This window comes from Pyxicephalus adspersus, chromosome 2 (assembly GCF_032062135.1).
Source record: "Pyxicephalus adspersus chromosome 2, UCB_Pads_2.0, whole genome shotgun sequence".
In the NCBI taxonomy this organism is placed as follows: Eukaryota; Metazoa; Chordata; class Amphibia; order Anura; family Pyxicephalidae; genus Pyxicephalus; species Pyxicephalus adspersus.
In genome coordinates, this window is record NC_092859.1 from 24866579 (window position 1) to 24878911 (window position 12333).

The 12333-nt window shown below is 39.9% G+C and overlaps 1 protein-coding gene across 10 annotated transcripts in view; it reads right to left on the reverse strand.

Moving 5' to 3' along the window:
* WNK1 (WNK lysine deficient protein kinase 1) overlaps window positions 1–12333 on the reverse strand; it is a 93536-nt gene that overhangs the window by 14065 nt on the left and 67138 nt on the right. For 8 of the 10 annotated variants that reach the window (XM_072400075.1, XM_072400066.1, XM_072400069.1 and 5 more), the window contains 9 exons: window positions 10009–10482; window positions 9552–9785; window positions 6053–6132; window positions 5111–5273; window positions 4750–4866; window positions 4490–4660; window positions 4346–4403; window positions 3828–3959; window positions 2014–3446 (listed from right to left, as the gene is read on the reverse strand). In XM_072400075.1, the coding sequence (XP_072256176.1) occupies window positions 2014–3446; window positions 3828–3959; window positions 4346–4403; window positions 4490–4660; window positions 4750–4866; window positions 5111–5273; window positions 6053–6132; window positions 9552–9785; window positions 10009–10482 (2862 nt within the window). The remainder of the gene's footprint in view (window positions 1–2013; window positions 3447–3827; window positions 3960–4345; window positions 4404–4489; window positions 4661–4749; window positions 4867–5110; window positions 5274–6052; window positions 6133–9551; window positions 9786–10008; window positions 10483–12333) is intronic. The other 2 variants (XM_072400073.1, XM_072400074.1) reach the window with 2 other exon arrangements.

Here is a 12333-nt window from a genome sequence, read left to right on the forward strand (position 1 = left end):
TCATGAAAAAGGGTTTTTTCAAAGCGATTTCAAATACAGACACTTCTGGATTATTGATCTTCTAAGCCCCCGTGATACTTATAGCCCAGTCAGCTGGAGAAACCATATGACAGGTCATATAGGAGGCCAGAAAAATCAAGGAAGGGCTGTGGGGGTCCCAGTTGGTCAATAGTCCCACAAATGTCTGTTCCCTAGTAATCTAAGTTCTCAGGATAGGAGTGTCATTCAGCAGCACAGAAAGGAAAAAAAGTATTCATTTTATAGTTATTGCACTTTGGGATCTTTCAGTTAATGACAAAGTTGCTTAAAAGAAATGTGCCAGGACAGAACCTCCAGGCTGCTATCATCTTTTGACTTTTGAAAATACTAGTTTCCAGGTAGCCACACTGACTTGCTTAAATTGTGTAACCAAAACATACAGGCTTAGCATTTTGATTGTTTAGTAAGTACATGTCCTGATGACAGTTCAAAAACAATATCAATACCACAACCAAAAAGTGGAAGACCAAAATCAAAGCTTATGCATTCTGGTTTTCCTTGGTCTGCAGCATTTTTTACCTGCAATATTTTCCTAAAATTTGTTCAAACCTGGTCACTTCATCTGGGTAATCATCTACCATGACGCCTGGCAAGTTGTATCAGCCACAACTTTTCTGGGGGTCACCACTTACTACTCAAGGACTAGAGTAACTATCAAGTTATTCTTCCCTCAAAATGTCTGCCTGACCCCATCATGCAATACAGTCAGTAAAGAGGATATATATAGGGTTAGCACAGAATGTTGCAGCCATTAAAGCTGCTTAATACAGATGAAAAGTGAGCATTCCTGTTAGTCTCATGGAAAAATATTGCTTAAAACAATGTTTTCACACAAATGATTCATCTACACCCTAATTACAGGTAAATGAATTTATCAGTGAATTAGGAAAAAAAAGTAAATTCCTATTCATCGGTACATTGCCTCAATATCTACACTATTCTATTCAGCTTGGACAACCTAGCATATTCACAAATGAAGACATCATCAAATTTTGATTAAATGAAAAAAAAAAAAAATACTATTTCCCAATTCACTGAATTATTGATGTCTATTGAAAAGAAAAAAAAAGACAAATATAAACAGTAAATCATTTCCAGAAACAAACTACAAATGCTATCAAGCAATGGGTGCAATCTTCTATGAATTCAGCATACTATTTTATCACTATGATCCATTTATGTACTTCACTTTAAATGCTTTCAACATAGCACATCCGAATAAAAGTATGTGATGCTGTAAAGGAGGAGGAGGAAAAATAAAAATAAAAAAAGATAAGCAACAGTTATATTTTTTCTTTCCACTGAAAAATGTCTACAGTATTTGGGAGTGTCATGTTTTAAAGCAGACCTAAACTGTAAAGTCAAGTTGTTAAACTGGAGATTTGGGAAATACTGGCTCTGATTCTATATCCCCATCACCCCCTGTTGCAGCATTAGTACTAGGGAACTGCTGTTAGCAGGGTTTTTGGTAAAAGTAATTGTAGTACACGTCCCTGAACTATTATACTAGATTTAGGTTATACTCCTCAAGCACCAAAAGAACCTAATTAAACAGATCTAGGCTGAATTTACCTAGAATGCAGACCTAATAAAGTTCAGCAACACTTGATTGCTTGTTCTTGTCATGCATATTGCCTTCCATTATACCAAAGAAGTTTAGGTTCATGAAGATACAGGTGTGGAAGTCTCAAGGGTAGCATTCTTAATTGGCATCCTCTCCTTTACCGCATTATCTGCTCTCAAACACTACAGAAGCACTTATATATACTGTACACACAATCCTATAATAAATATCAAGTACCTCAAATTAAAGGTGAAGCATAGGTCATATTAACTGAACCAAATCGTCCATATATTATCTTGTGCCAACCCCTTACATAAATAAAGTAGTCAGACTTTCATCTACTGGGGACAAGCATTTGTGCAATGGGCATGTTAAAGTTTTACAAGTATAGTACAGATTATATAACTTACTGGTACTCTGCTAAGTGGGGGCTTTGAGGGTGGGGTTCCTGGTTTTCCAGTAGCTGCTGCGGCTGCTGCTGCAGAAACAAAGGTAACTGGGGTGACAGCATGTCCAGGCGTAACACTCTGGCTTAAAATGGGCATGCCAGCCTGTCCCAGAGGTAAACTGGTGGGTGGTGCTGTAGATGTAGGCTTGGTCTGGGAGGCAACTGTGCTTGGTGGAGGTGCAGGCAAAGGAACCCCTTCTTGTCCTATTGGAGCCTCTTGTGGTGTCAAGGTATGAGGAGCACCCACACTTCCATGCTCGCTGAAAAGTGACCTCAGCTTTTCTTCCAGAGTCTTGATATCATCTATTCCAGATTTTGTCAGACTGTCATCACCTTCGATAGAATGGGTGTGAGAAAGACCAGGAGCTGTGCTAGGAAGTGTTTGACCATGCTGTAATGTATGCTGAACACTAGGCATGCTGGGTACTTGGTGGTTTACAGGCACAGAAGGAGGAATCTGAGAGGCAAGTGGTGTGGATGCAGCTCCAACTGTTTGTGATAAAATTGGTGTTGTAGCTACTGCTGTCGGAAGGTGTGTAGGATGGACAATGGGTGTGTTACCAGCCCCCGTTATGCCAGATGCTGCCACTCCTGCATAGGTGAGGGGAGCAGAAATAGGAAGAGACATGCCCATAGTACTGGCAGTGGCAACCTCTGTCGGTTGTTTTGTAACATCTGGAGGAGCAGGGACACTTTCTACAAAGCTTGGAGAAGAGGTGCTGCTGCTCAGCTGGACCTGTGCTGGAGTCACGGTGCTGTTTAAAACTGGTGCTGAAACAGATGTGTGAGGCATGGTGGCAGCAGCACCGCCTACTGGCAGCTGCAATGGAGGAGATGTAAGAGTCTGTGGTACGGCTGAAGTGGTGCTCACGGGAGGAAGTGACTGTGCAGGGGGTGATGTCACCGTCCCAGGAGCCACAGAAATACCCACAACCTGAGGCAAAGCAGGAAGTGATGTCATAGGTGGGGGGACACCTGTGGACACAGGAACTACAGGCATCACTGCTGTGGGGAGTGGCTGGGTAGACACAGTGGTGATCGCAGGCACATTGCTTGGCATAATGCTGTGGGCTGACACCCCTGTAGGAGTTACAACACCTTCTACCAGTGACTGGCTTACTCCAGAGTGCAAGTTACTTGGCGCAGCCATAGATGATGGCAACAAGCCAGATATTCCTCCTGAGAAGGTCCCAGTCAGATTGGACAGAGATGGTGGAAATGGAGGTCCAGTTTGATTAAAGACAGGAGGAGCTGTGCTGGGACCATCAGCTATCTGAGCCTGTCGCATTTCTGCAAAGGCATTATGGAGACTGACAGATGATGCAGAGTGAGAGAGGTTCATCCCTGGACCATGGGACGGTTGAACTACATTGCCAGGACCATGGGAAATGGGAACTGAAAAAAAATAAATGAATATAACGGTTAGGTTCCAATACCATTATAGAGATGCGAACACTCCACAGCGTCCTCTTTTAATAACAGAGTAAAGGCATCAAAGAAGGAAGGAGTCTAAAAAATAAAGAACCATCATTCCACAGTGTCTCTATTACAGACAACCCACAAGAACTGCACATGGCAAACACGTATTAGTTTACAATGTAAACATGGCTGACAATAGTATAAAAAGGCTTTGAAGAGAAGTCCACTACAGTAAGGGGCCTCTGTCAGGTTTCAGTATTACTTAGAGTTCACATTAAAAGTATCAGAGCTATATCTTAAAAATGTCCTCAGGGAAAAAATAAAACGTACATCAATTTTCCCCATTATAGGACTCACCAGTCGCTTGTGGATCCTGTAGTGATGAACCGAAGAAGGTTGGCTCCCTCAGTCGGCTCTCAGGAACTGGACTGACTATGAAACGTCTACCGGCAGAGTGAACAACTTGAGCATGGAGCCCAGGAGCAAGTTCTGAACAGAAGGAAAAAAGCACATTAGTTTTAGGTTTTAACTTTAACATACAAAACGAGGGGACCAACAGAAAACAATTCAGTCACCAGTTGTCCCTCCTTGGACCATCTCTGATAAACTGGAAACCATTGCCTAAAGATGGGGATGTTCTGACCTGTAGTGCAGCCATTTTAATTTTGCCCTTGTTAAAGTTACTCAGATCCTTTATGTTAGCAGTGTTTTTTATGAATCTAAACATGGGGTTATTTGGTTTACTGTAAAAACTACAAGAAATAGGTACTTATGCAGGAGGTTGCAGAAGGAATGGCGCTTGATAAACATACCCCAAAATATTCGGGTTAGTAAAAAAAAAAAAAAAAAAAAAAAATTTTAGATCAGACAGCTACCTGCTCTTTGGGGTAAATAGTACACTGGATCCGGCTTTCTGAAGTCATCCTCCAGCTTCTATCCAGAAAATAAAAACAGACATATGAGAAGTACTAGCACAATCATGTAACCATAAATCAGTATAAAACCTGTTGAATGGATACCTGAGATTCTGGGTAATACTCGTCACCCTTTCCTTGTGCACTTTCCACCTCTTGTTCACCTTCTGGCTCTACAACATCCTCGCTGAGCATTTCATCTGCCTTATCTATGATGTCTTTGACCTGCTCAACAAATGAGTCCCTCTCTGTGGCCAGGATGAAGACATTCTGAACCTAGAATTCAGAATAAAAAGTATTGTGACTGGCTGGTGAATGACATTAAGTAATAGCCAACCCCATCAAATATCATCCATGTTACACACCATGATAGTTGCGATTTCCTCTGGATTGTCTCCATCCAAGTCAAATTTGAAGGTGACCATCTTACGGTTGTGCGTTTCCAGCTGACATTCCACTACTCTGTCTCCCTTGTTCGATACCTACAAAAAATAAAATAAAAAGATAACCATCGGCATTTGCTGGAAATTTGAGTGCACAGAAATATGTGTCTTCAAGCAGAACACTTAAAAATGCTCAATCTGCATTGTTCCTTTTGCAATAATCCTCCTACCGGTCTAATCACTACGGAAAACAGTCGGAAAACAATTAGAAAACCTGAGATGCGCAGCTTTGGATGCCAGGATACCCAACAATCTCAGTATTATAAGTCAAGCAGAAACTCACATTAAGAATTCTAAGTTTGGGGCGTAATGTTTTCTCATGTCTTGAGCGGCTGCGCACAGACTTTCGGTAGTGTCGTTTGGTGGTGCGGCCTTCGTGTCTACCACTGGAGCCAGATACTCCCTCGTTACCGTCACTAAGACCAGATGCTACGTCTGAGTGGGCACTGAAAGAAAAACATCAGTCAACAAGGATGCTACTTAAAAATGTTATCAATGAACCTGTTATCAAGTAGAAATGGCAAATTTGTGAAAGTAGTTTTTCAAAATGTATATGTGCTTTGAGCCTTTTGTAACAAGAGATCTCATTAGTTCCTAGTACATCAACTGGCTTAACCTCCCTGGCGGTCTAATTATGTCTTTATGTCAAAAGCGGTACATTGTTTTGAGTGGAAATTTGTTGTTTAAAATTTTAGGCCTGTAATTCTTAGTAACAACTCCTGGGTAAGATAAGGTTTGAAACAGAAATCATAAATTATAATTTATTAATTATAAATATTATAAGAATTAATGAATTTAATAATTTTATTAAATATGTATTTTTTAAATTTCTCAAAACAAGGGTACAATATTAGATAAACACTTGGATTTCATTTTTATAACTTTATCACTGTGATCAATGTTTTAAAAGCAGATTACAATGTAATCTGCTTTTATGTTTCTCACCTGGCCACGCCTCCCCCACGTACCAACACTTCATGCATCACATAGATCAAGCCGAAGATGTGATGCAAATGCCAGCCGGGGTTCCCTGGAGGACACCGCTGGATTGTTGGGAGCAGGTAGGATTTTTTTTATGCTAACCCGAGTGTGGCTCAGGGTCATCGTTTTCAGTACATGAAATTCACCCCACTTGGGAATACCGCCATGGGGAGTTAATGTTCTTGTGCACCCAAAAATGTGCCATTACCTAGTTACACCAAGTGAACCACAATTTTTTTCTTACCTGTCCATAGAGGATACCACTTGGGTAGTTTGTGAAGATTGCATCTCTACAGGGGCAACTTGAGAGGTACTTTGTGTGCACTAAAAAAAAAAAAAAAAAAAAAAATTAGGACATTTTCTACAACAAACTGTATGCAAACCAGCGACACTCACCAACATTTCATGGTAAATGTCCTGTATGCTACATGAGCCCGATTTAAACTTTCAGATGTCTTATTACTGCACTCATCTCCACTGCTTACTTTTTATTGTGTATTTTACATACACTAATGCCCTTTGCTGTTTAGTAAGGGTGTCTGTTTCCCTTTGCAAGATGCCAGGAAAGCACAATATAAATCAGCTATGGCATTCAATTAGTGAATACATGTGATTACAGAGAATGTCAAGCTAGGGATAAATGTGCTTGCAAGATTTAAAGTTCCTCTGCTCCATTTTACTGACCCTACTGGGAGGAATGACTGACCACAACGAGACCGAGAGCTCTGCTTTTTATTCATGCACAACCACAACCACAACCAAAACCAAAACTCGTGAGGTTTCTATAAATGGTTTTCATCAACAGTGTATGCAAAGCAGGGGTAACCAATCTAACCAACAATCCTGTAGCAGGCTATATTTCCCTTAAAATCCAGCTAAATGACTACTTCACTACCATGGGACTTAGGGATACAGCTGAACCACTTTTGCAGGAGAACAGTGTGATATCCCTTACCTTGGCTGCAGATTTAAAAGCTGTAAAGCCAATGTCTGCTTCATGACCCTCCACATCTTTGTAAGTACGAAATCAATAGCTCAGTTTTTTCATGCTATGGGGGGTAGGAGGTGCTTGTACTAGTTTTCAAAGCCACAGGTAAAAACTAAAATTCTGAACTTGTCTTGCTACCTAAGCTGAAGGAAAATTGGCTTAGCCTCATAGCAAAAGGACTACAGGACTACATAAGAACTAGAAAAGTCTGTACACAATCTTTAGAAAAAGAAGAAAAAAAAAATCAGTTTGACACTGAGCATGAGGATATCATTCATATTCATATAAAGGATAAACAAATTCACTGGAAATCATATGCTTACTTTACAAGAATGCAAAGTAAACTTTGAGTATAGTTTTGTTTTAAGGCTAAAATCTGGAAAAACTGTGCAGAAAAGCCACCACCAACAGCAGTCATTTCTAAGGATAATACATTTTTTATTTTTTTTTATTACCAAGCAACCAGTTGGTGCCCAGGAGCCAGTGCCACACTGATTTTGGCTGCTGATTTTCCACATGTACTAATGACAATTTCTGGGGAAGCCAAAAAAATAAACCAGTTTTTGGAGGTGTAGGGGCAAGCCTGGAAGAAACCCACATTCACAGGGAGAACATGCAAAATTCCTAAAGATATTGCCATGGCCAGGGATTTGAACCTAGGACCCAGTGCTGCAGAGGCAGAAGCCATTGGGCCATTAGTGCTTTCAGAAGGAGTAGGGATTTTTAATAAAATAGAGTTTGTTCTGGTTGACCTTTAAAGTAATTACCCTTTTTTACCTTGGACAAACTGCTTGAATTAACACCGGGGAACAATTATGAACAAATTTTTTGTTCACTTCAATTTTTAAGCTTATTTACACTAGAATAGGTATGTGGATTCTGAAAGTGCAGTTAGTTTACTTCTATCACCTCAGGTTTTTTTCTCTACCGCTTATATTAATGCGATTACTGTAGCATGGATTTGTATGGGCTATTCAATTACACCGGCCATCATTTCAGTGGCTGTTACTTTTGTATGGTGAAAACTTCAGGATATAACAAGAAAAATAATTGTAACAGAGTATCCTAGTCTACCATCGGCTATACGCCCAGTGGCTCATTTAGATGACATGACCTTTCTTGAAGGACATGATTATGGTGATGAACTAGGTGACAACAATGATGAAGAGTTTGAAATTGAAGAGGACTCTATTCATAAGGGATTTGATCAGCACGAGTTGAGTGATTTGGCACTATCGAAGAAGGCTACAGAACTCCTAGCATCAAGAATAAGTTAGAAAAACTTTCTTGAAAAAGGAACGAAGGTATCGTACTTACGAACCAAAGAAATTGCATTTCTGCAGAACTTTAGAACTGTCATTGGCCTTGTGTATTGCCATAACATACACAAACATACCAAACATAATTTATAACTCAACTGAATGGCAACTATTCAACGATCGCTCAAAGCAGAGCTTAAAAGTTCACAATGGAAATATATTTGGGTCAGTCCCAATTGGCTATTCAGTTTCTCTTTGTGAAGAATATGCAGACATAAAGAGTCATTGAGTTGTTGTAATATCACCAACACAACTGGGTCATTTGTGTGACCTTAAAATGGTATGCTTCCTTCTGGGTCAGCAACACGGATACACCAAGTATCCCTGTTATCTGTGCATGTGGGACAGCAGAGCTTGTGAGAGGCATTGGATGGAAAGGAATTGGCCCCCAGTATATGCCCTAAAACCAGGTGATCCAAACATTCTACATGAGCCACTTGTTGATAGAAAGAATATTTTATTTCCGCCTCTGCCTCTGATGAAGCAGTTCGGTAAAGCTTTGCAAACTGAAGGAGTTCCTCATTTTGGCATTTCCTAGCCTGTCATTTGAAAAAATAAAGGCCGGTGTGTTTGATGGTCCACAGACTTGGCAGCTCATCAAAGATGAACATTTCATAAGGACAATGTCAGAAGTCGAAAAGAATGCTTGGTTTATCATTCAAAGCCATTGTCAAGGACTTTCTTGGAAACACACGCGCAAATAATTACACAGAAATTGTTTAAAAACTCTTGGGAGAGCTACAAAATGCTTGGTTGCACAATGAGCATCAAGGTGCATTTTCTGCATAGCAATCTTTCTAACTTCCAGGAAAACCTTGGTGCAGTCAGTGATGAGTAAGGTGAACGATTCCACAAAGATTTGAAGGTCATGGAAGGATGGTTATCAGGGTAGATGGGATGTACATATGATGGCTGACTACTGTTGGAGCATCCAGCGGGATTGTCCTTACACTGAACACTCCAGGAAAAGCTATAAGCATAACATTTTTACCTTAACCGCTTACCCGATTTTTAAATGTTTTACTGTAAAAAAAAGAGTCAGAGTAACAATAAATCCTATGTATGAACAAAAGAAATGTAAACTGTACATTCAAGTTATTTCATTATATGTAAAAGTTGTATGTTTTTTGACAAAAATGGAGGGTACCCTGAATCGTGAAAACTGGGGTCATTTCTGGATTCACCACCCAAAAATTAGCATTCTTATTTACGATGCACAAAGTTTAGGTTAGATTAGCACAGCTTGGTGCGTAAATGAATAAACTTCTATGTACATAAGCAAGAGTTATTAAAGCCCGGCTGGTAAAGATTAGTAAAGATACTAAATCTGTAGGATGACCCGCCCATATGTGATGGTACCCATGGGTGAGATCCAGCTTTAAGCAATTTACAGAGCCTTATAGCTGTAAACGGTGGGATTTACTGGGACACCATACCTCTGTAACAGGCTGTGCTTGACTCCCAGGAAAAGGTGCTGAGGGTTGTTGAACTGGGACACCCTGTTGAGGTACTCCGCTACCTTCAAGATAAGGTTGCGTTAACCCAGTGCTGTACCCAGGTTGAGGCAGGCAGTCTGCACGGTTGGTAGGTGATATTAACGATGAAGGGTGGACAGTTGAAGGCAGGCCTGTCTCTACAGGCATCTGAGAGGGAACAGAAGGCTGAAAGGCCTGGGTAAGAATGAAACATCAAATAAGTGACATTATTTATACTCTCATAAAATCTTATTTAAGACATACAAAGAATCATTCACAACAAAAAACACAAGCTTTCTATAACCCCCTATACAAAACACGTGGGTATCTAGAACTAATAATCTATCCACTACACTAGGGTATTTGTCAAGCCAATTTGATACCCTCAGTTTCCAGCCCAGCCCACAGGGGGCAGTACCTGGTATGCAGCATCTCCAGAAGAAAGAAGAGGTTCAACAACTTGTCCCAAGGCAGATGGAATTCCAACAGGAGGCACAGGATGCACAGGTAGAGGTGGGACCTGTGTTAAGGACTGGAAAGCAACAGCAGGTATGTGGCTTGGAACAATACCCGCCTGTCCAGGAGGAAGCACTGGTGTTCCTAAGGAAGAGGGAGGCAATCCTGGCACTGCCTGGCCAAACCCTGGAGACATGGGCACAGGCAGGGACGGAAAGCCTGTATGAACAAGGGCAGGGGGCACAGTCATTGGCAACTGGGGAGCAGTGAACTTAGGAATCAGAGGGACAGCCACTAAAGGCTGATTTAAGGGTAAGTACCGGGGTGGCATGGGGGCAGCCACATTCGGTACAACATGGGGTTGTGGGGTGGAAACTGTTGGAGCAGGAACCACAGGCTCTCCTTGGACAACTTGTAAAGGCAGAGAAACTGGCAGCTGGGAATTAAGAATGAGTAAAAGAAAAGTAAAGATGATTTTTTTAGCAAGCAGGGTTCAAAAGCAGGGCTTGTAAATATATTAAAAACAAAAATATTAAACATAATAAAACAAAAAAGGAAAGTTTCATAAAGGCATGCAGTCAAATAGCAGAACAGAAACCAGCCCATGAGTCTATGAATGGATGAACAGGAAGGGGGTCATGAAATGCTAATGGGCCAAGCTCAAGCTGGACTAAAGAACTCCAAGAAAATGGAAATGCACATAGCTTAGCCTAAATATAAAAAAAAAAAAAAAAAATGTAAACTGCAATTTATTTGTTTAATTGTTTTTATCTATGTTCTTGGAGTTCCGATTTAATAATGCAAACAAACCTATGTAATTAAACTCCCTTCAGATTAAGGATTAAAATAAGGCAGCCTTTAAGTGAAATCAATCTTATTGCTAGAAGGATTAAATCAAATAAAAACAAGCTGAAATATTACAAGCTGAAAGTTTTTACAGTGCGGTCAAAGGTCTCTAGTGAAAGGATAGGCACCAGTCTCGGTGATGTCAAATAAAATAATCGGTTACATTTTCAGTGAACAGGATGTAGGATAAGGCATTTGCAGTGTTGTCATTGATCTCTAGTTCACATATAAGCTAAAGTTCCTAGTGATGAATCATTCCCTAGTAAATTGATAGGCTGCATTTTTTGTTCATTGATTTATACAAACATAGTTGGGAGCAACTGAAAATACATTTTTGATCATTTGTCATTTATACCGGCTAGAATGACAGGGTAACAGATATTACTATTGTTAACAAAATATTAAACTCTTACGATTTTTTCCATAGATTACAACGGATATGAACACTGCTAGAATCCATGCTAAAACAGTATTATCCCTAATTACTCCTAATAAACCACACAGGTTCTTTGTTTAAAAATGCATGCATGACATAGCAACCAAATTTTTCATTCCTTTCCCCTGAACAAGAAAAATGTGAAGTATCCTGGAAGATGCAATCCAGGATCTGTATTGTGGAGTGCATATTACTAAAGTGATACAAATACCATTGTCTTAATTGCAGATGTGATAACCAGATAATAAGTCCATACCATTCATGAAGGAAAAAGCAGAGACAAAAGGTAATCATGCAATGGATAGGAAGAAACGTGGGTTTGCATGCCAAATTAAAGGATTGTGAGAGGGGGTGGGAGAAGTGGTAGTGGCAGTTTGTAGATGATCTACCCCAGGCTAATATGATTGGGTCTGTTGCAGACAAAAATGGGGAAAGGCCTTGTTGAGTATAATGGTAGCTCCTCAGAGTGCACATACAGAATTACATGCACAGTTTTTCTAAGAAAATGGCTTTTAACAGAAAGCCAAGACCTTACCTACTTGACTCAAGTACACAAATATTTAGTTATCTTTTTATCATAAAGTGGACAAGTCACAACAGAAACATGAAGTTGCCACTGAAGCCAAAGAAACAAATTAAATACATATGGGTGAGCAATTATTTTGTGATGCTATGAAAATCATGAAACTAACAGCTCAAACAAGTCTACAGTGGCAGCCTGCATGTCCATTATGAGAAAATCACATTAAAGAATTTCAGACAACACTGAACATTCATATAGCGCCAGTCTTGTGCAGTTTGTTGTTCTCTGCAATTGCAGTTTCAAGAGCTGTGTAACCATTTGTGCTCCAACAACTAAGCAAAGATGACAACCTGGGAAGACGTCCAAGAAGGTTTAAGTGCAGATAAGCCTCAATAAAATGTTTATTCTTAAAAGGAGAAATATAGGGCTTTTAATTTATTGATTTTTATTTAATTTCAGTATTTTGTTATAAAACTTCCTTA